General features: G+C 47.2%; 2 protein-coding genes across 3 annotated transcripts in view; one reads left to right on the forward strand and one right to left on the reverse strand.

Annotated features, from left to right (window-relative positions):
- Positions 1-270, reverse strand: part of LOC137299325 (E3 ubiquitin-protein ligase arkadia-A-like) — a 102,322-nt gene extending 102,052 nt beyond the window's left edge. For both annotated transcript variants that reach the window (XM_067967974.1, XM_067967972.1), the window contains exon 1: positions 1-270. The gene's annotated coding sequence lies outside the window, so the exon portion shown is untranslated.
- rab8a (RAB8A, member RAS oncogene family) lies at positions 41-26,096 on the forward strand. Its single transcript, XM_067967975.1, has 8 exons — positions 41-542; positions 2,725-2,785; positions 6,001-6,061; positions 6,665-6,742; positions 9,678-9,767; positions 17,339-17,404; positions 20,104-20,154; positions 20,960-26,096. The coding sequence occupies exons 1-8, from the start codon at positions 362-364 to the stop codon at positions 21,050-21,052; spliced, it is 681 nt and encodes a 226-aa protein (XP_067824076.1). The 5' UTR covers positions 41-361; the 3' UTR covers positions 21,053-26,096.

Here is a 26,096-nt window from a genome sequence, read left to right on the forward strand (position 1 = left end):
CTCACTGTGACCTCACTTCCGGAATCACTGACAGGGGACAAGAGGCGCCGCTCCCGCGCTCCGGGAGGACGGGCCCGGTCCTCCAGGCCGCTCCGCCAGGCCCATTCACCGCCAGCGCGAAGGGAGTCAGCCAGGTGGGCGCTCTAGCGGGCCGCGGGTGAGGCCTCCATCCGATCAGCCGGCGGGCCGGTGCTGGGAGCCGGGACTCGGTGCGCCGCTGTCCCTCTGCCGCCACCGTACGGCTCCCGGCGGAAACGGTTGTCAAACCGAAAGGGAGTGTGACGGGTTGTGACGTCGGTGATTGACGGGTGCGCCGACCAATCGGCTCCGAGCGGGTGGGCGTGACGGGCCGCGCTGACCAATGAGAGCGGAGGAGGCGGTCCTTCCTGCGGAGCCGGGCGGGCGGGCGGCGGCGGCCATGGCGAAGACCTACGATTATCTCTTCAAACTGCTGCTGATCGGGGACAGCGGCGTCGGCAAAACCTGCGTCCTCTTCCGCTTCTCGGAGGATGCGTTCAACACCACCTTCATCTCCACCATCGGTACGGGCCGGGGCCGGGGCCTGCGGGCGGGTTCCGGGGCGCTGGGCCCAGGGCGCAGCGGTGGGCGGGGAGCGAAGGTCAGAGGCCGGGGACTCGCGTTATAGGGGCCGGGACAGGCCGGGCCGGGGCGGGGAGGGGGGTCAGGGCCGAGCTCCAGCCGCTGGACTGACCAGGAGCGGCTCGGATATTTGACCCTCTCCCGGAGGCCCTACCCGCGGGCTGAGGAATCGGTCTCACCCCCGGCCCCACCGCGCACCGAGTCCCAGGCCGTGGTGCTGTCGCCAAGCCGCGGGTGTTTGGCGGCGCCATCCCCGGTCTGATGGTGGAGCTCAGCCCTGCCCACAGCCAGCAGGGCCCCGGTCACTGGGGACTGTGCACTCGGGGCTCTTTCCTCTGCTCAGGCCCGGCGTTACTGAGGTGCGGGAGTGGGAGCCGGAGCCGGAGCCGGAGCGGGAGTGGGAGCCGGAGTGGGAGTAGGAGCCGGAGCCGGAGTGGGCCATCCGGCCCCCCGAGCCCGCTCCGCCATTCACTCAGATCACGGCTGATCCTCGACCTTAACTCCACTTTCCCGCCTGATCCCCGTTGATTCCCCGAGAGTCGAGAAATCGCTCTCCGCCCTGACTGTACTGACCGAGCATCTCACCCCCTGGGGTGGGGAGTTATCCTCCTCCCTCCACCCCACCTGACAGTAACTAACTCACACCTGAATCCAGTCCCTTGGCCATCAGCAATTGGGGGGCTCATTGTGGACTTCCACCGTCCTAACTTGCAGCATTCCTGCTCCATATTAAATCAATAGAAATAAGGGATCAAAGCTTTGACTTTTCTGCCTGATCTGCTCGGGGACCCCACCACATTGAGCAGTGGTATAGTGATGTGCCTTTTTAATGCATATAGTAGTTATTAGGAAATGAGTGTGTATAGTAGTCTTGAGAGATTTATTGGATATTTACTGGTCTGGTTCCTGCCATTTGCACAAATTTGCCATTTACTGAGAGCTTGTTGAGGAATATTGTCTTGTGGAGGAAGCATAGCTTCATGGTTTCAGGCTGAATATGTTCCAGTGTTGTCTGTTCATTTTATGTTTTCATTACTTTATTAAGAATACACAAGACAGCTTAGTAAAAGCAGGCTATTCAATGTATAACACCAGGCATGTAGAACCTGAAGGAGGCAAGAATAAGAATATAGAGGCACTGGAGAAGGTGCAAAAAAAGAATTACAAGGATGATACCAGAACTGGAAGGATATACTCATCAGGAAAGGTTGAACAGGCTGGGGCTCATTTCTCTAGAAAAGAAGGCTGAGGGATGACCTGATAGAGGCCTTTAAGATTATGAAAGTTTTTGATAGGGTAGATGTAGAGAAAATGTTTCCACTTATCGGGGAGTCCAACACTAGAGGTCATAAATATAAGATAGTCACTAATAAATCCAATAGAGAATTCAGGAGAAACTTCTTCACGCAGTTGAGGCGAATAGTGTAGATGCATTTAAGAGGAAGCTAGATAAACACACGAGGGAGAAAGGAATGGAATGGTATGCTGATTGGGTTAGGTGAAGAGTGTGGGAGGAGACTTGTGTGGAGTATAAACGCCGACATAAACCAGTTGGGCCGACTGGCCTGTTCTGTGCTTTAGACTCTAGGTAACTCTGAGTTCATACTTAAGTTCGTAAAAGCATGTTTAGACTAAGTTTCCTACTGTGGGAAGATTTGGATGGGAGGTTCTGATCAGGGTGGTGATGTAACAGGTTTTGTTGGGTTGTGATCTGGGTGTTGCTATAATAGGTATTGGGCTGTATTGGTAATGCTGTAACAGGTATTGGGTTGTGATCGAGGTGATGCTGTAACAGGTATTGGGTTGTGTTCTGGGTGATGCTGTAACAGGTATTGGGTTGTGTTCTGGGTGATGCTGTAACAGGTATTGGGTTGTGTTCTGGGTGATGCTGTAACAGGTATTGGGTTGTGTTCTGGGTGATGCTGTAACAGGTATTGGGCTGTGGGCTGGGTGTTGCTGTAACAGGTATTGGGCTGTGGGCTGGGTGATGCTGTAACAGGTATTGGGCTGTGGGCTGGGTGTTGCTGTAACAGGTATTGGGCTGTGGGCTGGGTGTTGCTGTAACAGGTATCCTTTAATCCAGAAGGTTCTAACTTGTTTTCTCTTGTTTTCTCTTGTTTTCAGGTATTGATTTTAAAATCCGAACAATCGAGTTGGATGGGAAGAAAATCAAACTGCAGATATGGTGAGGAATGTGAGGCTGCTCTCTCGTGGTATGCTGTCTGCATTTGCCTTGAAATCTGAGTCCTTTTATAATGAAGACATGTAAACCTGACCCTCTGTTAGTGACGTCACTGCGCACAGATAATTTGAAAACATCCATGTGTTCAGCAGTTGGCTGGTCGGAGTCAGGAGAGCAGGTTTAACGGAGGAATATTTTAAATTGGTAAATTTTTGGTGCTCATGAAGGTACTAGCTCTGTGGACTAAAACATAGAGTTGTAGATATCACAACACGAGGTTGTTTGGCCCATCGAGCCAGTGCAAGCTCTTTAACAACTGCTTGCATTTATATGACCCCTTTATTGTAGAACATGCCCCAAAGTGCTTCCCGGGGTGGGGGAAGAGAGGAATGAAAAGATAAGGGAACAGTGCTGTGTAATGGAGGGAGAGATTGGGGGGGGTCACCAAAGACTTGGTCTAAAAGATGGGTTTGGAGAAGGATTTTAGATGTTTCCTACATTACAACAATGACTATACTTAAAAAAGCACTTCACTGACTGTAAAGCGCTTTGGGATGTCCTGAGGTCATGAAAGGTGCTATGGAAATGCAAGTCTTTCTTTATGTTGGGAGAAGATGACAGGTGGCAGTGTTTAAGGAGGGAGTTTCAGAGAGTGGGGCCGAGCTGGCTGTAAACGAAGGAGGGAAGGATGCCCAAAGGCCCAGAGTCGGACGACAGAAGGGAGGGGGGGGAATATAAGGTAAGAGGAGGTGCACAGTTAGGGTGAGGCAAGGTCATGGAGGGGACACGAGGATGAAAAATGTAAATAGAATGTTTTGGGGGACTGGGAACCAGTATCTGTTGCTGAGAATGGCCATGATGGGCCTGGGTTGGTTTTGCACTGTGTTCTCACATATGCTGGGGACTGGGTTAAGAAACTCATTTTACTTAGAGAGAGATGCGCAGTAGGAGGGAGCCTAGTACTGTTGCACTAAACCTGCCGTACCAGAGCGGTTGGATGCTGCTTTATGTCCTCAGCTGATGCAGTGAGAGGTACTACCTGTGGCTAGTTATGGAGTAGTACAGTTAGAGGCCTGGCAGGTAGACCCCGTTTGCTAAAGAAATAGCATGTGTTGTGAGCAGAGCTAGGAAGGAGGTAAGTTAGATACGTACAGCAGAGTGGGACTGGGACCACTTGTGTTCAGAGCACAGTATGTGTGCGCTTGCTTCTTCGGGTGTCCAGTCTTGTTGGTTTGGTCCGGGACTCTGAACTGTCTGAATGGTATAGTGAGCAGATAACACGCCTGTCAGTGCAGCATTGGTACCAAATTAACCCTTTGTGGCCAACTTCATGTCGACAGTGCTTCAGGGCACTCGATGTTTGTCCAGCCAGCTTGGCTCACTAATAGAATTCGGAGGGATTGGCCTGTTGCTAAGGGCTGAAATTCTTCCACTCAGCTCCAGGTAAGCTGGAAGCCAGTGCCTGAACTGGTAGGGTGACCCTAGCTGGACAAGTAGCTGGAAGCTGCCAGTATTTATGCAGCCTTACCACTGCACTTTTTTGGGGACACTGTGCCTTGGCTATTGCCAACCTGAGCCTGAGCTCTCTGGGCGTAGATAAGCATACGGAGTGTCCCTTTGGGGAGAGATTATTGGACAAACAGGAACTCTACCTATGCGGTTTCTCAGTGGCTTGGTTTGGAGATGGCAATGAGTTTGGCAATGGGACTTGTACAGTGGTAGGTTCCTGTGTGTCAGATTCAGACCTGTGCTGAGGAGAGTGAAGAATAGTGAATTGGATCCAGCCCTATCAGGGAGGACAGTAGCCAACCTGACTGAAAGTGCCTCGGCCTGAGTAGGTCACAGTTAATGCTTTTACATCTGAACATGTGGCTATAGTACGTGTGGTCACATAGTGAGGGGAAGGAGAATTCTTTCCATTTTAAGCAGCCACTGTCAACATCAAGCACTCCCAGATCAGACACACCTTAGACTGAATCAGCCGCAAGCTCCCTCCAAACGGCGTCAGTCCTCGTCGTGGTGTCTCCGACTCTGTCAATTGAGTGTCATATTTGAGCAGCTTTGTACATTGGGCCCTCTGGCACTACTTGGGGGCCCGGGGTTGGACAGTGTTGTCTCGACCACCCTTTTGGGCCACTTTACAGATAACCAGGCCACTTGTTCATTCTGTAGCCTGGTGCCAAATGTTGCAGCCTCTTGTTCATTATCTGAAGGGGCTGCTCCTTCATATTACATCCTTAGAATTTACAGCACCGAAACAGTCCATTGCCGGTGTTCATGCTCCACAAGAACCTCCCCTCTCCCTACTTCATCTCACCCTATCAGCATACCCTTCTATTCCTTTCTCCCTTGTGTGCGTACCTACCTTCCCCTTAAATGTATCGATGCTATTCGCCTCCACCACTCCTTGTGGTAGTGAGTTCCACATTTTAACCACTCTGAGTAAGGAAGTTTCTCCTGAATTCCCCATTGGATTTATTAGTGGCTATTTTATAGGGAAAGTGGAGTTGAGGTTGAAGATCAGCCATGATCTTCTTGAATGGCGGAACAGGCTTGAGGGACCATATGGCCTGCTCCTGCTCCTATTTCTTATGTTCTTATTTATGGCTCCTAGTTTTGGTCTCCCCCACAAGTGAAAACATCTTCTCTGCGTCTATCCAACCCCCATCCCTGGTCACCTGATGCAAAAACTGGATCATGACCTAACCATACAGAGATCTTCAGTTTGAAGAGCCTGTTTGTGTTTGTCATGCCCTCCTTTAGGGGAGGGCCACTTGTGGACCGTGTTTTGATTGGTGGCACTTGGCAAACCCCAGTGTCACCCCACTGGTTGATCCAAAGTAGTCCCAGTTGGAGCGGTGCTTGACATTGCTCAAACACGCTGCCTATAGGCCCCTTACAGCAAGCTGGAAGAGCAAGCATCCATCCCAGCAGTCTTTGCTAAAGCCAACCCTTGAGAAGGAGTAGCCAGTGCTGACCCACTGCAACAGTCAATCCCCTTGTGTGACTGTGATGTGTGAGTAAAGGGACTGTGTGGTGGTTTAATCAGTGAAGTGCTTGTTAATCACATAGGACAATCGTTGTTTTATTTATGAGTATCAGAGATGTGTTTGTTTACTCAAGAGAAAGGAACGTGAAATACATGAGATGTCAAAAAACAATTAAAGGAAAGATTGACTTAACATCAGAGTGTAACTAAATCTGTTCAAATCTCCTAGGGACACAGCTGGGCAGGAGCGCTTTCGGACAATCACCACTGCGTACTACCGAGGGGCCATGGTAAGGTGTCATTGTTAAATCAGCTTCGTACATCATTAACCCCGATTAGCAGGTGCTGCAGTGTATGATGGGTATGTCCAGGCAATGGGGGCCGTTTGTACAGCTAGGGCATGGGAAGTCTAGAGTCGGCAGAGGTTTGTTAGTTGAGCTGGGGGAGGGGGGTGGATGTGTGTGTGCACGCACGGTGCTCGTTGTGAGTTATGATCTGGAATGCATTAACTGAAAGGGCGGTGATAGAGGCAGATTCAATAATAACTTTCAAAAGGGAATTAGCTAAATACTTGAAGGGGGGAAAACTTGCAGGGCTGTGGGGAAAAAGCAGGGGAATGGGAGTAATTGAATAGCTCTTTCAACGAGCCAGCACAGGCACGATGGGCCGAATGGCTCCCTTCTGTGTTGTATCATTCTATGGTTCTGTGTGTGAATGTGAGTGTGTGTTTAGATCGCGGCACTCGATACCTTCCTGACATTGCAGGTTGTGGTTCTTTGAGCTGTGGAGTGTCCGACACACTCTGCTTACTACTGAGTGGCCATGGTGTTAGTAAAAGTTTGAGGTCCTTCTCGCAGTAACTGGTTTAATACTTCTGCTTGACTCTCTGGCAGGGCATCATGTTGGTGTATGACATCACTAATGACAAGTCCTTCGATAACATCAAGAACTGGATCCGGAATATTGAAGAGGTATGTTTCAGAAACCAACTAGACATGCAATTCTACTCTGTGTCAGCCTTGGCTCAGTGGTAGTGCTCTGGCCTCTGAGGAGCTCATGGCTTCAAACCCCCATCTTAACCACATATTCTAGGCTGACACTCCATTTGCAGTACTGAGGGAGGGCTGCACTGTCGGAGGTGCCGTCTTTTGGATGAGACGTTAAACCGAGGCCCCGTCTGCTCTGTCAGGTGGACATAAAGGATCCCATGGCACTATTCAAAGAAGAGCAGGCGGGTTCTCCCGATGTCCCTGAACCAACATCATTTAAAACAGATTATCTGGTTCTTTATCTCTGAGTTTTGTTTGACATTGCTGTGCCCAGATTGTTTGCCGTGTTGCCCTACATTACAACAGGACTGCACTTCAACAGTGCTTACTTGGTTGTGAAGCAGTTTGGGACATCTAGGCACAGTAGAAATCCAAGTTCTTTCTTTTCTTCACATGTAACTTATTTGAGTTTTGAGAAATGAGTACAAGATTGTAGCAAAAGTAAACATGAATCCCTTAGAGGCTGAGACAGGGGAAATTATAATGGGGAATAAGGAAATGGCAGAGACCTTAAACAAATATTTTGTATCTGTCTTCACAGTAGAAAACACAAAAAACACCAGAAATAGTGGGGAACCAAGGGTCTAACAAGAGTGAGGAACTTATTAATAACTTCTTTAGAAATTATTTTATTAGTAAAGAAAAAGTACTGGAGAAATTAATGGGACTAAAAGCCGACAAATCCCCTGGACCTGATGGCCTACATCTGAAGTTTCTAAAAGAGGTGGCTGCAGAGATAGCGAATGCATTGGCTTTGATCTTCCAAAATTCCCTTGATTCTAGAACGGTCCCAGTGGATTGGAAAGTAGCAAATGTAACCCCGCTATTCAAGAAAGGAGTGAGAGAGAAAACAGGGAACTACAGGCCAGTTAGCCTGACATCAGTAGTTGGGGAAAATGCTGGAATCCATTATTAAGGATGTAGTAACGGGGCACTTAGAAAATCATAATACGATAATATGATTAGGCAGAGTCAACATGGTTTTATGAAAGGGAAATAGTGTTTGACAAATCTACAGTTTTTTGAGGATGTAACTAGTAGCATAGATCAAGGGGAACCAGTGGATGTAATATATTTGGATTTTCAAAAGGCATTCGATACAGTACCACACAAAAGGTTATTATACAAGATAAGGGCTCGTGGGGTTGGGGGTAATGTATTAATGTATTAGTATGGATAGAGGATTGGTTAACGGACGGAAAACAGAGAGTAGGTCATTCTCAGGGTGTCAGGCTGTAACTAGTGGGGTGCTGCAGGGATCAGTGCTTCGGCCTCGGCTATTTACAATCTATATTAATGATTTAGATGAAGGGACTGAGTGTAATGTATCCAAGTTTGCCGATACAAAGCTAGGTGGAAAAGTAAGCTTGTGAGGAGGACAGAGAGTCTGCAGATGGATATAGACAGATTAAGTGAGTGGGCAAGGAGGTGGCAGATATAGTATAATGTGGGGAAATGTGAGGTTATTCACTTTGGTAGGAAGAGTAGAAGAACAGTATTTTTTAATGGTGAGAAACTATTAAATATTGGTGTCCAGAGAGACTTGGGTGTCCTTGTACATGAAACACAGAAAGTTAACATGCAGGTGCAGCAAGCAATTAGGAAGGTAAATGGTATGTTGTACTCCAACCCCCTTGCAATAAAGGCCAAGAGTAAGGAAGTCTTGCTACAATTGTACAGGGCTTTCGTCTCCTTATCTAAGGAAGGATATACTTGCCATAGAGGCGGTGTAATGAAGATTCACTCGATTGATTCCTGGGATGAGAGTGTTGTTCTATGAGGCGAGGTTGAGTAGAAAGGGCCTACGCTCTCTGGAATTTAGAAGAGTGAGAGGTGATCTCATTGAAAAATATAAGATTCTGAGGGGGCTTGACAGGGTAGATGCTGAGAGGATGTTTCCCCTGGCTGGATAGTCTAGAGCTAGGGGGCATAGTCTCATGATAAGGGGTCGGCCATTTGGGACTGAGAAGAGGAAGAATTTCTTCACTCAGAGGGTTGTGAATCTTTGAAATTCTCCGCCCCAGAGGGCTGTGGATACTCAGTCGTTGAGTATATTCAAGGCTGAGATTGATAGATTTTTAGACTCTAAGGGAATCAAGGAATATGGGGATTGGGCGGGAAAGTGGAGTTGAGGTCGAAGATCATCCATGATCTTACTAAATGGCAGAGCAGGCTCGAGGGCCAGATGACCTACTCCTATTTCTTGCGTTATAAGACTTTAGATTAGAAAACTGCAACAGTAATCTACTAGAGTAAATGGAGCAGGCTGACTGATGGGGTTTGGACAGGATTGCCATATTCAGTGGGTGTGCATGCAAATTCGATTTGTAAATCTCCCCTTTCCCACAAGAAGGGTCCACCCACCCAGATATCACCCTTGAAACATGTCACAGTGTTAACTGAGTTGCTTTATTTCACAGCAAGTGACCTCCTATCGTAGAGGAAAAGGGAGGCCCCAGTGAGGAGCTTGAGCAGCAGTTTAACATGGGAATTTGGGCGTGAGAGGGCTTTTGAGGGCTTCTTGTTAAACAGCGCTCCTGGATGAAGTTTGGTGGGGTTTCATGCCCAACATTTTGCTCAGGATTACACGCTCAGAGTTGGCTTAGTTGAGATGAAAGATTCATCAAGTTCCTCTAGTACAAATCATTTCAAAGCACAGAAGTAATTTGGCCCATTGAATTTCCATCGTAGCATCAATTTGTACTGAACTTGGACCCAATATTTTTGCCATTGTTGCATTGTGTGGTAGATGGAAGCTGAGTGTGGGGGTCAAGGGTTGTGGGTGTGGGCTGGCTGTTGTGGACTGAATTCAGCTGTGACCTTTTCACTGTAATTGCTTTTCTCTGTCTTATCTCAGCATGCCTCAGCAGACGTGGAGAAAATGATCCTTGGGAACAAGTGTGACGTAAATGAGAAAAGACAAGTCGGCAAAGATCGTGGAGAGAAGGTACAAGCCCTAGAATTCTAACTGCAGCTGACTGGTTGTTGCAAGTTTAGGATTTGCTTTACGTATTCTCTCGGATACAGGGTATTTGTCACTCTCATGAGCGAGCTTCAGTGACTTGTTCAGGGGTGTGCCCGTGCTGAGCAATATCTGACTACACCGTAATCCAGGAGTGGACCAATTGTGCCTGCCGGTGAGCTGAACCAGATATTAGTGTCCTTTGCATGTATCTCCACGTGCCTCTCCAATCTCTTCAAAGACGAGACCAGAAGCAAATCGTTAAGTTGCTTTATTTCACAGCAAGTGACCATGTAGAGCAACAATTATGTTCAGATTCACTTAATTCAAACAGTACAGCACATGAGGAGGCCATTCGGCCAATCATGCCCGTGCTGGCTCTTTGAAAGAGCTATCCAATTAGTCCCATTCCCCTGCTCTTTCCCCATTAGCCCTATAATTGTTTTTCCTTCAAGTATTTATCCAATTATTCAATATCCTTCCTAAGGTTCACTAGATTGATTCCTGGCATTAGAGGGTTGCCCTATGAGCAGAGATTGAGTAGAATGAGCCTATACTCTCTGGAGTTTAGAAGAATGAGAGGTGATCTCATTGAAACATATAAGATTATGAGGGGGCTTGACCTGCTGAGAGATTGTTTCCCCTGGCTGGCGAGTCTAGAACTAGGGGACATAGTCACAGGATAAGGGGTCGGCCATTTAAGACTGAGATGAGGAGGAATTTCTTCACTGAGGGTTGTGAGTCTTTGGAATTCTCTACCCCAGAGGGCTGTGGATGCTCAGTTGTTGAGTATATTCAAGGCTGAGATTGATAGATTTTTGGACTCTAGGGGAATCAAGGGATATGGGGATTGGGCGGGAAAGTGGAGTTGAGGTCGAAGATCAGCCATGATCTGATTGAATGGTGGAGCAGGCTCGGGGGGCCGGATGGCCGACTCCTGCTCCTATTTCTTATGTTCTTATAATTCCCTTTTGAAAGTTACTATTGAATCTGCTTCCACCACCCTTTTGGGCAGCACATTCCGGATCATAATCACTCACTGCGTTTTTAAAAAAAAAGTTTTTCCTCACGTCGCCTTTGGCAAAAGAACCAATCACTTTAAACCTGTGTCCTCTGGTTCTCAACCCTTCCGCCAATGGGAACAGTTTCTCTTTATTTACTTTATCTAAACCTTTCATGATTTTGGACACTTCTATCAAATCTCCTCTTAACCTTCTCTGCTCTAAGGAGAACAACCCCAGCTTCTCCAGTCTATCCACGTAACTGAAGTCCCTCATCCCTGGAACCATTCCAGTAAACCTTTTCTGCACCCTCTCTAAGGCCTTCACATCCTTCCTAAAATGCGGTGCCCAGAATTGGACATTATTCTCTAGTTGTGGACGAACCAGTGTTTTATAAAGGTTCCACGTAACTTCCTTGATTTTTGTACTCTGCCTTTATTTATAAAGCCCAGGATCCTGTGCTTTTATAATCGTTTTCTCTACCTGTCCTGTCACCTTCAAAGATTTGTGCACTTATACCCCAGGTCTCTCTGTTCCTGCACCCTCTTTAGAATTATACCATTTAGTTTATATTGCCTCTCCTCATTCTTCCTGTTAAAATGTACCACTTTGCACTTCTCTGCATTAAATTTCATCTGCCATGTGTCCGCCCATTCCACCAGCCTGTCTATATCCTCTTGAAGTCTATCACTATCCTAACTGTTTACTACCCTTCCAAGTTTTGTGTCATCTGCAAATTTTGAAATTGTGCCCAGTACACTCAATTCTAAGTCATTTAATATATATCAAGGAAAGCAGTGGTCCCAGCACCGACCCCTGGGGAACCGTTCACCACTACTCTGTTTCCTGTCACTTAGCCAATTTCGTATCCATGTTGTCACTGTCCCTTTTATTCCATGGGCTTCAGTTTTGCTGACAAGCCTATTCGGAACTTCATCAAACGCCTTTTGAAAGTCCATATACACCACATCAACCGCATTGCCCTCATCAAAAAACTCAATCAAATTAGTTGAACATGATTTGACTTTAAATCCGTGCTGGCTTTACTTAATTAATCCACACTTGTCCAAGTGACTATTAATTTTGTCCCGGATTATCGTTTCTGAAAGTTTCCCCACCACCGAGGTTAAACTGACGGGCCTGTAGTTGCTGGGTTTATCCTCACACCCTTTTTTTTTTTGAGGGTGTAACATTTGCAATTCTCCAGTCCTCTTGCACCACCTCATATCTAAGGATGTTTGGAAGATTATGGCCAGCACCTCCGCAACCTAGGATGCATCCCATCCGGACCGGATGACTACTTTAAGTACAGCTAGCCTTTCTAGTACCTCCTCTTTATCAATTTTTAGCCTATCCAGTATCTCAACTACCTCCTTTTACTGTGACTTTGGCAGCATCTTCCTGGGTAAAGAGAGATGGAAAGTACTCATTTAGTACCTCGGCTATGCCATGTGTTTCCATGAGTAGATCTCCTTTTTGGTCCCTAATCGGTCCCACCCCTCCTTACTACCCGTTTACTGTTTACATGCCTATAGAAGACTCTTGGATTCCCTTTTATGTTAACCACCAATCTATTCTCATAAGAAGGGCAAAGAGAGCGTATTTCGCTTTTCACTTCTCTGTACTTTTTATATTCAGCCTGGTTCTCACTTGTGTTATCAACCTGACATCTGTCATACACCCCCCCATTTCCTACTTCACCTTATGCTCACTCGCTCTCTCTTTCCTCATCCAGGGAGCTCTGACTTCGGTTGCTCTACCTTTCCACTCGTGGGAATATACTTAGACTGTACCCGAACCATCTCTCTAAAGGCTGCCCATTGTTCCCTTACAGTTTTGTCTGCCAATCTTTGCTTCCAATTTAACCGGACCAGATCCGTTCTCAACCCACTGATCTAAGCCCTATGATCGCTGTTCCCTAAATGTTCCCCCACTGACACTTGCTCCACTTGACCCATCTAATTTCCTAGAACCAGATCCAGCAATGCCTCCTTCCTTGTTGGGCCGGAAACAAACTGATAAAGAAAGTTCTCCTGAACGCACCAGAAATTCCTCCCCCTCTTTGCTCTTTACACTATTACTATCCCAGTCTATATTAGGATAGTTGAAGTCCCCAGTTATCACTACTCTACTCTATAGTTCTTGCACCTCTCTGTAATTTCCCTGCAAATCTGCTCCTCTATATCTTTCCCACTAGTTGGTGGCCTATAGAATACCCCCAGTAGTGTAATGGCGCCTCTATTGTTTCTTAACTCTAACCAAATAGATTCTGTCCTTGACCCCTCCAGGACATCCTCTCTCTCCAGCACTACAATATTCTCCTTAATCAATACTGCCATCACCACCCCCCCCCCTTTTTTTTTCCCTTCCCTATTTTTCCCTGATCACCACCTTGTATCCAGGAATATTTTACATGGGTAAGATGGGTATAGAGGGATATGGGCCAAGTGCAGGCAATTGGGACTAGCTTAGTGGTATAAACTGGGCGACATGGACATGTTGGGCCGAAGGGCCTGTTTCCATGTTGTAAACTTCTATGATTCTATGATTTAGTGTGCATTCCTGCCCTTTATTGGCAGGTCTGTTATCGCCACTGCATCATATTCCTATGAGGCTATTTGTACCTGCAGCTTTCCATCCTTATTTACCACACTTCGTGCATTTACACACATGCACTGCAAACCAGTCTTAAACCTTCTTGTATTCTTAATCTGATCCCACCTAATACTGTACTATTTCTTACCCTGGTGCTATCTGTCTCTCCCAATCCTTTGTGCACCTCGTTTCTCCTTTCTAATTCTACATCCTAGTGACCATCCCCCTGCCAAATTCATTTACCCCCCCCTCCCCGTGAGAACATTTGTCCCAGTTCTGTTGAGGTGCATCCCTCCTGCTCCAGAACAGGTCCCAAAGCCCCAAGAATCTGAAGCCCCCCCCCGCATCATGTCTCTAGCCACGCATTAATCTGCCTTATCTTATTTCTGCACTCACTAGCGCGTGGCACTGGGAGTAATCCAGAGACTACTACCTTTTTGAGGTCCTGCTTTTTAACTTCCTCCCTAGCTCCTGAAACTCTGACCGCAGGACCTCATCCCTTTCCTATGTCGTTGGTTCCCACATGGACCACGATTTCTGGCTGTTTCCCTTCCCCTTGCGGAATGTTCTCCACCCTCTCCATGATGTCCTTTACCCTGGCACCAGGGAGGCAACACACCATGCAGGACTCACGTCGATGGTCACAGAAACGCCTGTCTGTCCCCCCGACTATTGAATCCCCCATGACTACACTTACACCACATTTCTACACTTCACTGTGGCCCATGGTTCCATGCTCAGGACTGCACTCCTTCGAGGTGTCGTCACCCTCCCTGGTATTCAATGCTGAATACTGGTTTGAGAGTGGCCACACACCCAGAAGATTCCTGCACTGCCTGCCTCTTCCTACCCTTTCAGATGGCCACCCACTTGCTATCCTGAACTCTCTGTAGCTGCGGGGTGAGCACCTCCTGGAACACACGATCCAGGAAACCTTCAGCCTCCCTTAGGCTCTGCAGTGAGTCCAGCCGCCCCTCAAGCTCAGAAACCCTCAGCTTGAGCTCAGGCAACTGGAGGCATTTCCTGCACACGTGGCCCTCCAGAATGCATGGAGCGTCCTGAAGCTCCCACATGGTGCAGGAATTGCAGGCAATTGGTCTCAGCGGCCCATCCATTATATTTAGAAACCGTTATTTCCCTAAACTCCCTTTAGATACTCGATTTTATTATTAATTTACTTAATCCGATTAACCTACCCTTTTATTCCGGGTCTCAGAGCTCCTCCTGTTCACTGTGATGTAATTCTCTCTGTTCTTAGTGAACGGGGAAAGGGCTCTCCCTGGGACTCAGCACCACTTCTCTCCACTAAATTACCGATTGATTTATAGATTATTACTTCTTAGTCGATTTTTTTTGCTTTTTAAAAAATTTAGCACCTCCTTCCTCCCTCTACACCTAATTCCCACACTCTCCAAATTCTCAAGTTCCTACTCTGTTCACGATTCACTCTTTGTGACGCACTCTGTACTTCAGTTCTGCTTAACGTAAAATAATGAAGATGCTACACTTGCCTACTTCAGTGGGTTGTCTTGCTTGACTTAAAATAATTTCTAACTACCCTCCTGCCATTCTCCTGAGCCATAACTTGACAGACTTTGCAAGACTTGACTGTCTGTGTCTATATCTCTTCTTTTACTTAATCTCCCTTTGTTCACATCCAGAAAGGAGCAGAGACTTCCCAACGCAATGGGTATCGATTGCTGCGACAGACTAACCAATTGCTTAATATTTATTTTCTACGGGGAAACAACATCAAAGTTGAGCTCATTAATATTTGAACCACTTATCGTCTCAGTGCCTTGCTTTAATTTGTGTGAATGCACTTTGCTTTAAAACCTCAGCCTTTAAAAGTAACATTTTTCCCCCCAAGTCCTTTCTATGCTGAAATGTGACCATGGTGCAGGGACCTGCTTTTGTTGTTTCACTGCCACTTTTCCAAATTGTCACTGGGGGCTGTTGGCAAATCTTACCAGTAAATAAGGTAGGGACGCATTCCCTGTATCCCCGAAAATGATGTGTGCAAAGAGCTGAATGTTAGCAGTGGGGTAACATTACGGGCATTCCTCTTCCCCTCCTCAGTCCCTCGATCATGTTGAGGGAATAGTTTCCAATTTTGATTCAAATTAAAAGGTTTTGTGACCAAGTAACACCTCAGAATGACTGATAGCTTCACTGGAATGGGCTGACGATAGTCAGAATTTCAGCACAGTAGGGGGCAACTAGCTAATCATGGCTATTCAGTGCCTGTCCCCCACAGGAGCTATCAGTCTAATCCCATGTATCCCTGTACACTCTAATGTTTTTCTTCAGTGTTTTATTCAACACTTGTGGCAGCATATTTCATGTCCTAATTTTTTTTCTTGTGGAAAATTCTCCAAACCTCTCCTTTTACTTCCATGGTTTAGCCCAACTATTCTGACGTTAAACCCCAGGCAATTCGCTGAACCCATACAGGTTAGGATGTGCTGCAGAGCAGGGCTCTGCGCTCAGTCACACAAGAACTGGTTCATTGCCACCAGGACCTGTCTGCTTATCACTTATTATAAAACGCGAGAGACGGCAGTGAATTGGAAACTCTTTACAGGTGTGTTTAACTGGAGTGGACAGAAACGTGGGGGAAGGGCCATGGGGTGGGGAGGCTGTGGAGAGGGGGAGGGGGGGTCCCTGGGGGCTGGAAGCTGTGGATAGGGGGGAGTGATGTTGGTTTGGAGGCAGGGCCATGGGGTGGGGGGAGGGGCCTTGCGTGACTATCGACGCCTCCTCTTCGAGTGTTTGATGATCTAAGTCAGTGTATGGAAAGTGGAGCTGCCACACTACAGTCAGTATGAAGGTGCAAGGGTCACATGATTCGTTGACCTGCTGCAGCTCCTTATTTGTTTAGCTGGTGTGTACAAAGTGACTGTTGTTAAAGTGAATCACCGTGTTAGGAATGGAACCTTTAGTTTTGAACAGCCAGGAAGAAGCACAGCAGTGGGGAATCAGGCAGGGTCAGAATGGCTAAGTCTGAACTCACTGCCGTCTGTCTGCAGATTTGCTGGTTCTGCACTGATACACTGCCACACAGCGCAAATCCTCACCTCACCCTACTGGGTGTAACATTCAGGCTCACAAAGGACTTTGCTCCTCCTCATTTACGGTGGTTACTTGCTCATCAGGTGACTGGTTTGAGCTTATCATCTAAACCAGGAATGTCTCAGCTTTTAGTCTACGTGTCTGTTTAGGTATAAAGTTTATATCCCTGTCCCCATATCTGACACTGAGGGTACTAACAGTCTAGTTTTGTGTTTTCCTCCACTGAGTGCTAAAAACAGCCCATTCTGAAACTCCAGGCCCCTGCAATTCAAACAGGGCAGACTAATGGGCAACAAATGGCTTATGGACCAGATAGGAAGGGTCAAGGGCCTGGCCCACAAGGAGCAGTTTGGACATCCTGATCCAAGCTGATGCTGCAGTATAGCACTGAGATTTAAGGAGACACTGGGGCGTTCAGGAAGCATCTGAGAGGTGACGTTGTAGATGGTATGGAAAAGGTAAATCTGGAATATTACTTAAAAGTAGACTACAAGAGTAGGTCAAGGGCCTATGGAAAAGATAAATTTCGGAGTCATAGTGGGAAGTTTTTCTTCACACGCTGATCCACACATGGAGTGAACCCCGGAACCATTTCAGAACCAACCCTAAACTGGCACAGGCACGATGGGCCAAATGGCCTCCTTCTATGCTGTATCATTCTATGATTCTAAACCAACTTTAGAGTATTTCTGGATGAAGTACGGTGGGCCAAATGACTGACAGTAATTACCTTGTGACAACATGACCGGACTTCAAAAGTATTTCATTTCTGAGCGTTCTAGGACTTTGTGGTTATATAAAACCAAATCCTTTCCCCACTCCCTCATTCCGTTCCCCACTTTATTGCCCATACTGATGGGTCACTTTTTTTTTCTCTCTCTTTTTCAGTTAGCCAGTGACTATGGGATCAAATTCATGGAGACCAGCGCGAAAGCAAATATAAATGTGGAGAATGTAAGTATTGATTGTTACCTGATCACCCGTTGTGCTCGGTGTATTCTGCTTCTAATGAAAACGTTGACTATCCATCACTCCCAGAAGCAATGACCTCGGGAGTCCCAGTGCGTCGTTAGTCTCCCAAAGCACCTCAGTGACCCGACAAAGTAAAAACCTGCCTGCCCCTCTGACCTTCGGGCCCCGGTCACTACCCATTCCTCTTTGTTCCACTGTGGGGACGTACTGCTGATGTACTCGTGGCTGACGCGGCCTGGAGACTCACCCAACTGAAAAGCCCGCATTGTCACCTCGCACAGCAAGGCAAGTCGCCACTGAGCCGCTGACCGATCGGATCAGTTCCCCTTCCGACTCGGTCATCTGCTGTTCACTGTACTCCAGACACTGCGATATGCAAAGTGCTGAGATGTCATTAACTAATGGAGGAGCATTGCAGAGTCCCCCTCATCTTCCCCTTCGCCCGACCGATATTTTTAGTATATCGGGTGGGGGAGCTCACGGAAATGTTTGCAAGGGAACGTTCCTTGTGAGGTTACATTCCCAACACTGCAGGTCCTGAGGGCTGACATTGAGGAAATGGTTTCCAGTTTTGATTTACATGAAGTGTTTTTGGGTTTGGCTGTGATCGAGTGTTCTATCAGAATGATTGTAGTGATCATTTCATTTAAGTGGGGTGAAGGTAATTGAAAGGGCCCATTTGGCCTATTGTACCTGTGCAGGTGCCAGCGTCCCCATCAGAGCCATCGACTCAAAGGGTCGAGGGAGTGGGAGGTGGATCTTGTGTAAGAAACTGCCATTGTAGATTGCTGAGGGGATGGTGGTGGGAAGGAGGTTTTTGGAGGTGAAGAAATCTGAGTTCCTCGCACCTAGCATTCGAGGTGAGGATCATAGAATCATACAGCACAGAAGGAAGCCATTCAGCCCATCGTGCCTGTGCCGGCTCTTTGCAAGAGCTGTCTGATTAGTCCTATTCCTCTGCTCTTTCCCTATAGCCCTGTAATTTTTTCCCCTTCAAGTTTTTATCCAATTCCCTTTTGAAAGTTACTATTGAATCTGCTTCCACCGCCCTTTCAGGCAGTGAATTCCAGATCAGAACAACTCGCTGCGTTTATAAAAAAAAACTCTTTATCGCCCCTCTGGTTCTTTTACCAATTATCTTAAATCTGGTTACCGACCCTCTTGCCAGTGGAAACAGTTTCTTCCCATTTACTCCCTCAAAACCCTTCATAATTTTGAACACCTTTATCAAATCGCCCCTGCTCTAAGGAGAACAATCCCAGCTTCCCCCGTCTCTCCACATAACTGAAGTCCCTCATCCCATGTAGTAAATCTCCTCTGCACCCTCTCCAAGGCCATGACATCCTTCCTAAAGTGTGATGCTCAAAATTGGACGCAGTACTCTAACTGAGGCCTAACCAGTGATTTATAAAGGTTTAGCATAAGGTTCTGTAAGTGTATTTTTAGGCACTGCTCCACATGCACGGATTCACTGCCACAATATCAAAGGTCGTTCTTCACCTAAAGGATGAAGAGGTCAGGAGAGGAAGATCAATTTGTGGTGGAGGAGATGGGTTTGAGGTTGTCCTGTGGCCTAAGGGGATTTGGTCACAATACTCTGGTTCAGATGGTGAAGCTTGGTCTGGTAATTACCCGTAGCCCTCAGATTGCCGGTCACAGAGTGACTGTTAGATCTGGGGAGTGGTGGGAAAGAGTCTATTGGGGATTAGGTGTGACTCAACGAGAGTATTGAAAGCAGAGTCGAGAGTTGTTGCACGGTTCACTGGAGGCAATGATGCCAGAATGGGCGCTGGAACTAGAGGTGGTGAGGGGTGAGGTTCCAGGGTAGTGGGTAAGGAAATGTGGGCAGTGAGACAGGATAGTGATTGGGTACAGACTTGTCTTTGATCAAGATCTCACATCAAGACCTCGCATAGTGACGAGGGTGAAGGATGGGAGTGGCTGAGGGTGTTTATGTGCAGATTAAGGTTGAGGACAGGAGGCGGGGTAAAGGTGAGTTTAGGTGCAAGTGAGGATATTAGGGACGAGATTTCAACAATGAAGTCAGTGGAAGATTCTAGTGGGGGTGGGTGGAGGGGGCAGGAACTAAGGACATTGGAGCAGAGGCAAGAGGAACAGTAGAGTGTGAGTTGCTGGACTGAGGGGTGTGGAAATGTTCGAGGATGGTGCCCGGGAAGGGCAGGGGCCCAATATGTTCCAGGAGATGTGATTAACGTGATTGGCATGGTTACTCGCGAGGTTTGGGGCAGGAGCTGCAGCAGACACCACCTATGTTGGAGCAGAAAGAAACTGGATCTGTGCAGGGGCATTGGCAAGATAGGGAAACTGGGGAAAGTGATGGAGGGGGTCAAGGAAGACACTGGAGTGGCCGGGGAGGAGGGGAGGTATGGCGAATGGTGGCAGTAAGGAAGGGCACAAGTAGCAGAGCAGAAGGGAGACTGTGTCAGACAGCAAGGGGAGTCGCAGCAGTGAATTTGTGCATGTAGAGAGTTGTACCCCAGAAATATACTTGCAGAACCTTGCGATGAAGGCAGAGGGGCAATTCGTATGAACATGCAGTACTGGTGGGAAGGATTTGCCTGCCAGATGGATGGTATAACGTTGCTGCCATGTTACGGTCTCCTTGACTTGCTTTCCCTGCCTGGGTGGAGAGTTAACGATTCCAATGTTTACCATTTCAGGCATTTTTCACTCTCGCCAGAGACATAAAAACAAAAATGGACAAGAAACTGGTGAGTGTCCCTTACTTCCTGTGTCTTTGCCAACATGCTTGCCTTCTACTGAGCTACTGATCCAGAGGCCTGAGAGCAGTGTGTAACCTGGAACAGGCAGCAGCTCGTGAGTGGGGAGAGGTGGGGTGGGGAGACTGGTGGCGGGGCTGGAGTCTGGAGGAGTGAGTCTTGCTGGCTGGGAGTAGGGGAGCAAGACTGAGTGTCCCTATCATCAAGCAGAGGTACAACAACTTATACTTAGAGTGCCTTTAACGTAGTAAAACATCCCAAGGTGCTTCACGAGCATAATCAGACAAAAATTGGCACTGAGCCCTGAACAGGTGACCATGCTTTCTCATATAGGTAGGTTTTAAGGAGTGCCTTGGAGGAGGAGAGGGAGGTGGTGAGCCGGAGAGGTTTAGGGAGGGAATTCCAGAGGTTAGGGCCTAGACGGCTGAAGGCACGGCCGCCAATGGTGCAGCGATTAAAATCGGGGATGGACAAGAGGCCAGAATTGGAGGAGCGCAGGGATCTCGGAGGGTTGTAGGTCTGGAGGAGGTTACAGAGATAGGGAGGGGATGAGGCCAGGGAGGGATTTGAACACAGGGAAGAGAATTTTAAAATTGTTGTCGCCAGACCGGGAGTCAATGTAGGTCAGCGAGCACAGGTGATGGGTGAACGGGACTTGATGAGAGTTAGGATCTGACTTACATAGAAACAAATGTTCTGAAAATGATTGTGGTAACAGTGTGAAATTGTTGAGCTGAGGTTTGCTGGGAGGCGGGGTGACTGCTGTTTGCTAAACTCCCCTTTTCCTTGTGTGCAGGAGGGGAACAGTCCACAAGGCAGCAGCCAAGGCGTACGAATCACCTCGGAACAGCAGAAAAAGAGCAACTTCTTTCGTTGTCTTCTCCTGTGATGAACTCTGCCTTTTAAAAAAAACCCAAGCACTCGCTGACTTGAAGTGGAGTGTGCACGCCCTGTGCTTCTCCTGTAGGGATGGACACTTCCTCTGGTCAAGCCCTGTCGTGCTGCCGAAGGCCTACAGAGATCAAGCAGCTGAGGTTTTTAGCTTTTAGGACCTGTCTGATGATTACCTCAGGAGTGGAAATGTGCACGTTGGAATCCTCTGAGTGGAATCCCTCCATTTTACTGATTTCCAATCTGTTGGGGTGTAATTGTATGGAATCCTAGCATTCCCACTTCCTGTGTTCCCCTCTGGTTTTCCTTTTTTCCCCACCAATCTCCTGTTGTGGAGCTGCTCCTGACGCTGGAGTATTTGCCCTGTTCCTGTGGCCCTGTGATCTCACTGTGTAATATGGTGCAGTGCCTGCTGTTGCAGTTTCACACACGGCACTCCGTGCACATTCCCTGTCCCGGGTGGGCCGAGTCCTGCTGATCGTACCCAGTATTCTGCCAGTGATTGAGCCCATGTATCATGCGTGCATTTTGGTGGACAGGATGGTTGTGAGAAGGATCGAGCAGCCCAAATGTCAATTTTCAAACCTAAAGAGGCAGGTTTTCCCGTACTTTAGGAAAAAAATCCCTCCCTCCCGCCCCATGGTGGCCATGTACTGTGCACTAAACACCACTGTCTGCTGCTTGCTCTCAGTTCCACAGCTACTGTTCCATTCGTGGTCCTGTTGCTTTTGAGGTTTAGTTTTTCTGGGTTGTGTGTGGTTTGCACTGTGTTGAAGCAGGTATGAGGTGTGGTCATGGCTGTAGCTCCTCGGACAGGTTTAACAGAGCATTGTCAGTGGGTAGACTAGACTAGATCTTGACTGTGGGCCTTGACTGGACTGGATGAGACGAGACCTTGACACCAGACCTTGGGTGGACTAGACTAGACCAGACCTTGGGTGGACTCAGCCCATCACTTTTTTTTGTGACATTTGCTGTGGTAATGCTACAAATCCAAGCCGGGTTTTTTTAACTGGATTGGATGGAAACAGCCAGAAATCCCAACACAAAACCAAAGATTCCAGATAATTACTGAATGTCCATTGGAACCACATTGTTCCCGGATGTTGTCTGTGATGAGGGTTTCACCGTTAACTGGGGGTCCCGCCTTGTGATGTACAGAGAGGACGGGGGAAGTGGGGCCAATGATGAGGTGCACATAGGAACAAGGTAAAGGCCATTCAGCCCCTCGAGCCTGTTCTGCTGAGATCATGGCTGATCTGTATCCTAATTCCATTTACCTGCCTTGGCTCCAAATCCCTTGATACCCTGGGCCGGGGGGAGGGCTGGAGCAGAATGGGGTGACCAGTCCTGATTGGGCTGTTCTCTTGCTGATGTGCGACAGCCATGAATTTATTGAAGTTGCCTTATTCATCCACCGTTACTTTGTTTTTTCAACGTTTGACCGATGGAGCCCTGCTAAACCATTTTGTAAATACTATTTGAATGTTGATGCTTACAGCCACTGATGGGGAGCATGTGCTGTCCAGAGGATGCAAGAACAGTTACCAGAGCAGGGTCATTTTAACTCACAGGCCGCAAGTGTTGGCATTTTAGCAGATTAAAGGTTTAATGCACAGTATGCAGGTCCTGTTAATTCAACAGATTAAAGGTTTAATGCACAGTATGCAGGTCCTGTTAATTCAACAGATTAAAGGTTTAATGCACAGTATGCAGGTCCTGTTAATTCAGTTTATGCACAATTGTCAAACTTGAGTACTGAAATAGTAAAATCCTCTCAGGGAGGTGAAATGCACTTTTAGTTGAGGAGCAATGATTGACAGCTGTCATCTCCATAGTGTTTGAATGCGGAACAGGAGAGATTTGCAGAATGGGGAGTACCAGGAGGTTTGCCTCTTGTTTGCTGCACTATAAATTCCTGAGCCAGTCTGTTGTGACTATCGCTGTATAAACTTAAACGTTGATCAGTCAATTGGCCCAGAATTTTGCTGATCAAACCATTATTATTAGCCCTTTAAGATCTGGCATTGATGGAAGGATTTGGTAAGATTCATTTTGAAGTTCCCTCAAGGCCAGAGTGTAGCTATGATGCTGATGATGGACAAAGGAGAGAGATTTTGAATTTTTAGTTGAGTGCCTTTAGTTCCTAGAATGTTGTAGAAAAAAGCAACAAAGGGCAACAGTTTCTCTTTCAATCTCTTCTCTCCCCCTCCCGCCCCCCTCGCCAATATTGATCATGGAGGTGAGTGCATCCTTGTGTCAAACCACTGCTCCCAAACCAGAATGGAAAACCAGGAATGAAGGGAAAAGGTGGATATTCAGAGCCTTTTGAACAAAGTACTTGGAGTTCTCTAATCCTAAAGATTAAAATCTGACTTCACCGCTCCTTTGGAAGATGCCCGCGTGGGTGGTGTGTGGTTACCGCACAGACAGCAGTGAAGGAGGATGGAGTAAAGGTGGCCAACCATTGATATCGCTGTGTAAACTCCCTGTGTGTTAACTGCACCTTCTCAGTATCCGTAGCAGGCTAGTTTAAAAGTTACTGCGCTCAGACAGACCTGAATGTCTTTCCTTGTGGAGTTTACTAAGCACTTTGTGTAGCTGGAATGAATGAAGGAGTGAGGCCACGCCCCTTCAACTCTGCCAGAGAAACTAAACCATTATTCAGATATGTCGGCCTTTTGCAAATCATGTCACCTGCTTAAATACCCAGTCTGATTACTTCAACAGAATCTCCTGGGAGGGGGGGGCGGGGAATACTATAAATACTCAGCAGGTCACTCCCACCCAATCAAAAGAAAAACCGTTGGGGCCTCCCGGTCTAACCTGGCCCCCTGATATTGACATCAATAGGTGCACGGTTCACTGGATAGTGACTGCTTCCTTAACCAGCAGTATTGAGGCCAACTGTAACAACCCTGGCAATGTGCTGACTGAGTGTATCTGACCCATGTCTGGGATCTTTCTGATCAGTACCTCACCATTACCCTGGGCCATCGGGGGGCCTGAGTAATGCTTCTCTGAAGCTGCGACCTATTGTTGTCCAACAAGTTGCAGACGAGCCTCTTCCCACTTTACTATCCTACTGGGTTTTTTTTTTAGACATTCCCCCAATAACTTTATAACTCCCTGTCTGACGGAGGGTGATTCATGGGTGTTGGGTCTCAGTTGGAAGGAGAAGATTATTTTTCACTTGACCAATGTGACGCCCCAGCAGTCTCCAGAGACGCATTGGTGCTAATCTCAGGAAACGACCCTGATGGAAAGCGCCAAACTGCCTCGTCAATGAAAGCCACCCCAGACCTGGACCATCTCATCATCTGCCACCGTCCTCTTCCATTCGCAAAGTGAAGATTTTATTCTTTTTGTTTTAAATTGTTAAAGAAAAGTTTCAGTTTTGTGTTGAATTTCCTGTGCGTGGAAGTGTTTTGTTCTGGACCCTGGTGCTCATTAGTTTGTGGCTCAAAGTTGCTCGAGCTTTTCCTGCTTTGACTGTCCAGGCTGACTCTAGTGTTGAAGCAGTTAATGGATTAACAACCCCACTCCCTGTATAAATACAACCCTGTTCTGTTGCCCAGGGTGTCACCATCTCTCCTCGACTACACCTAGGATAGGTCACTCTGGCTGAGCCACAATGTGATCAAATTATAAGGAGCCGTTGAGAAGCAGAGCTGGATTTTGTGGAAAACAGTTTGAGTTTGTTCAACTGACTGTTCTGACCCGTGGGCTTCTGCGATGTCTCTAACTTGCATTAGCAAAGGTTGTAACACTGATCAGCTCCATGTAAAACTAACTAACTAACTACACCATTTAATGTTTCAAAAGGACTGGGTAGTAATGGCGAGGTGATCCTGCTGACTGGGAATGGTTCAAATAGCTGAACAAATTTGAATGATTTCCTGCTGCCAGACCGTGGCCGTTGGAGAGTAACTGTGTTGCCGGTCCTTGCTGAGGTTAGGTGGCACTGGCTGGCAGTTTCCCTGAAGACGCTGGACCGACACCTCTGTATGGAATCATTTTATTGTAGATAAGTCCAAGGCCCCCTCATTACCCAGACTGACTGCACATTGTCATTGGCCATAGAGTTACTTTGCAGCACCTCTTATTTTAAAAGCCATAAAGCTGAATTAAACTGCTCTTTGCGATGTACACACCTACTGAAACTAATTTGCCAGATTTATTCCATCCACTGAGCAACAGCAGAATGCATTTGAAGTGTTAAATGGACATTCTACTTGTCACTGTCAATGCAGTGGAGAGGGCAGTTAGACTGAGTTATGTTCCACCAGCAGTGGAATAGTCGATGTCCAGATGCTGCTATTAATGCCAGTGCTTCTGTAAGGTCAAATTGCCATAGGGCACCATCCCCACAGAGATGAGCGGCTTGTAATTGGTGTGATTACGACCGAGGATGTTGAGAAGCATCGTCCTGTGTTTAGCAGGGGCTGTATAGTCATTTCGCTTCCAGTACTGCAGAGATCTGCAGGCTCGCTCAGTGGCGAGTGTAGAGGTCTCAATCCTCCAATATTCAGCTTCTGGCGCCAGCTTCTGCATTTGCATTACAGCAAAGTTCAGCTGCATTCTGACACTGCTGGTGGCACCACTGCACTTCCCACACGATACCTCTGGGGAGAGGGGAGTCTGAGGTGCGAGTTAACAGCTCAGTAAAACAACTTGTAAAATAGCATCAGTCTTTCTCTCGTGGCCTGTGATGTGCAGAATGCCCTCGTTGTCAGTTCAAACCATCGCTATTTAAACATAGTGTTGTAGGAAGAATGCTGATGGTCTGGTGGAATACATTGGTGTCTCTGTTTCAGGCTCATTGTTCCTGTATGTCCTTCACACATTCCTTGTCTTTCAATAGCCTCCAGGATTCATTTGGTTCGAAGGGATGGGAGGCTGCATTGTTTCAGGTGACCATGTAAATAGCTTTACTTAAAACAAATGAGCTACTTTATAATTGTTCTGTACTTCCTGAAGTTACTGGATTTATAGATACAAGTGGAGTTTTAATGAGATTAAAATGTGAGTCTTTAAGAAAA

This window comes from Heptranchias perlo, chromosome 29 (genome assembly GCF_035084215.1).
Source record: "Heptranchias perlo isolate sHepPer1 chromosome 29, sHepPer1.hap1, whole genome shotgun sequence".
Taxonomy (NCBI): Eukaryota; Metazoa; Chordata; class Chondrichthyes; order Hexanchiformes; family Hexanchidae; genus Heptranchias; species Heptranchias perlo.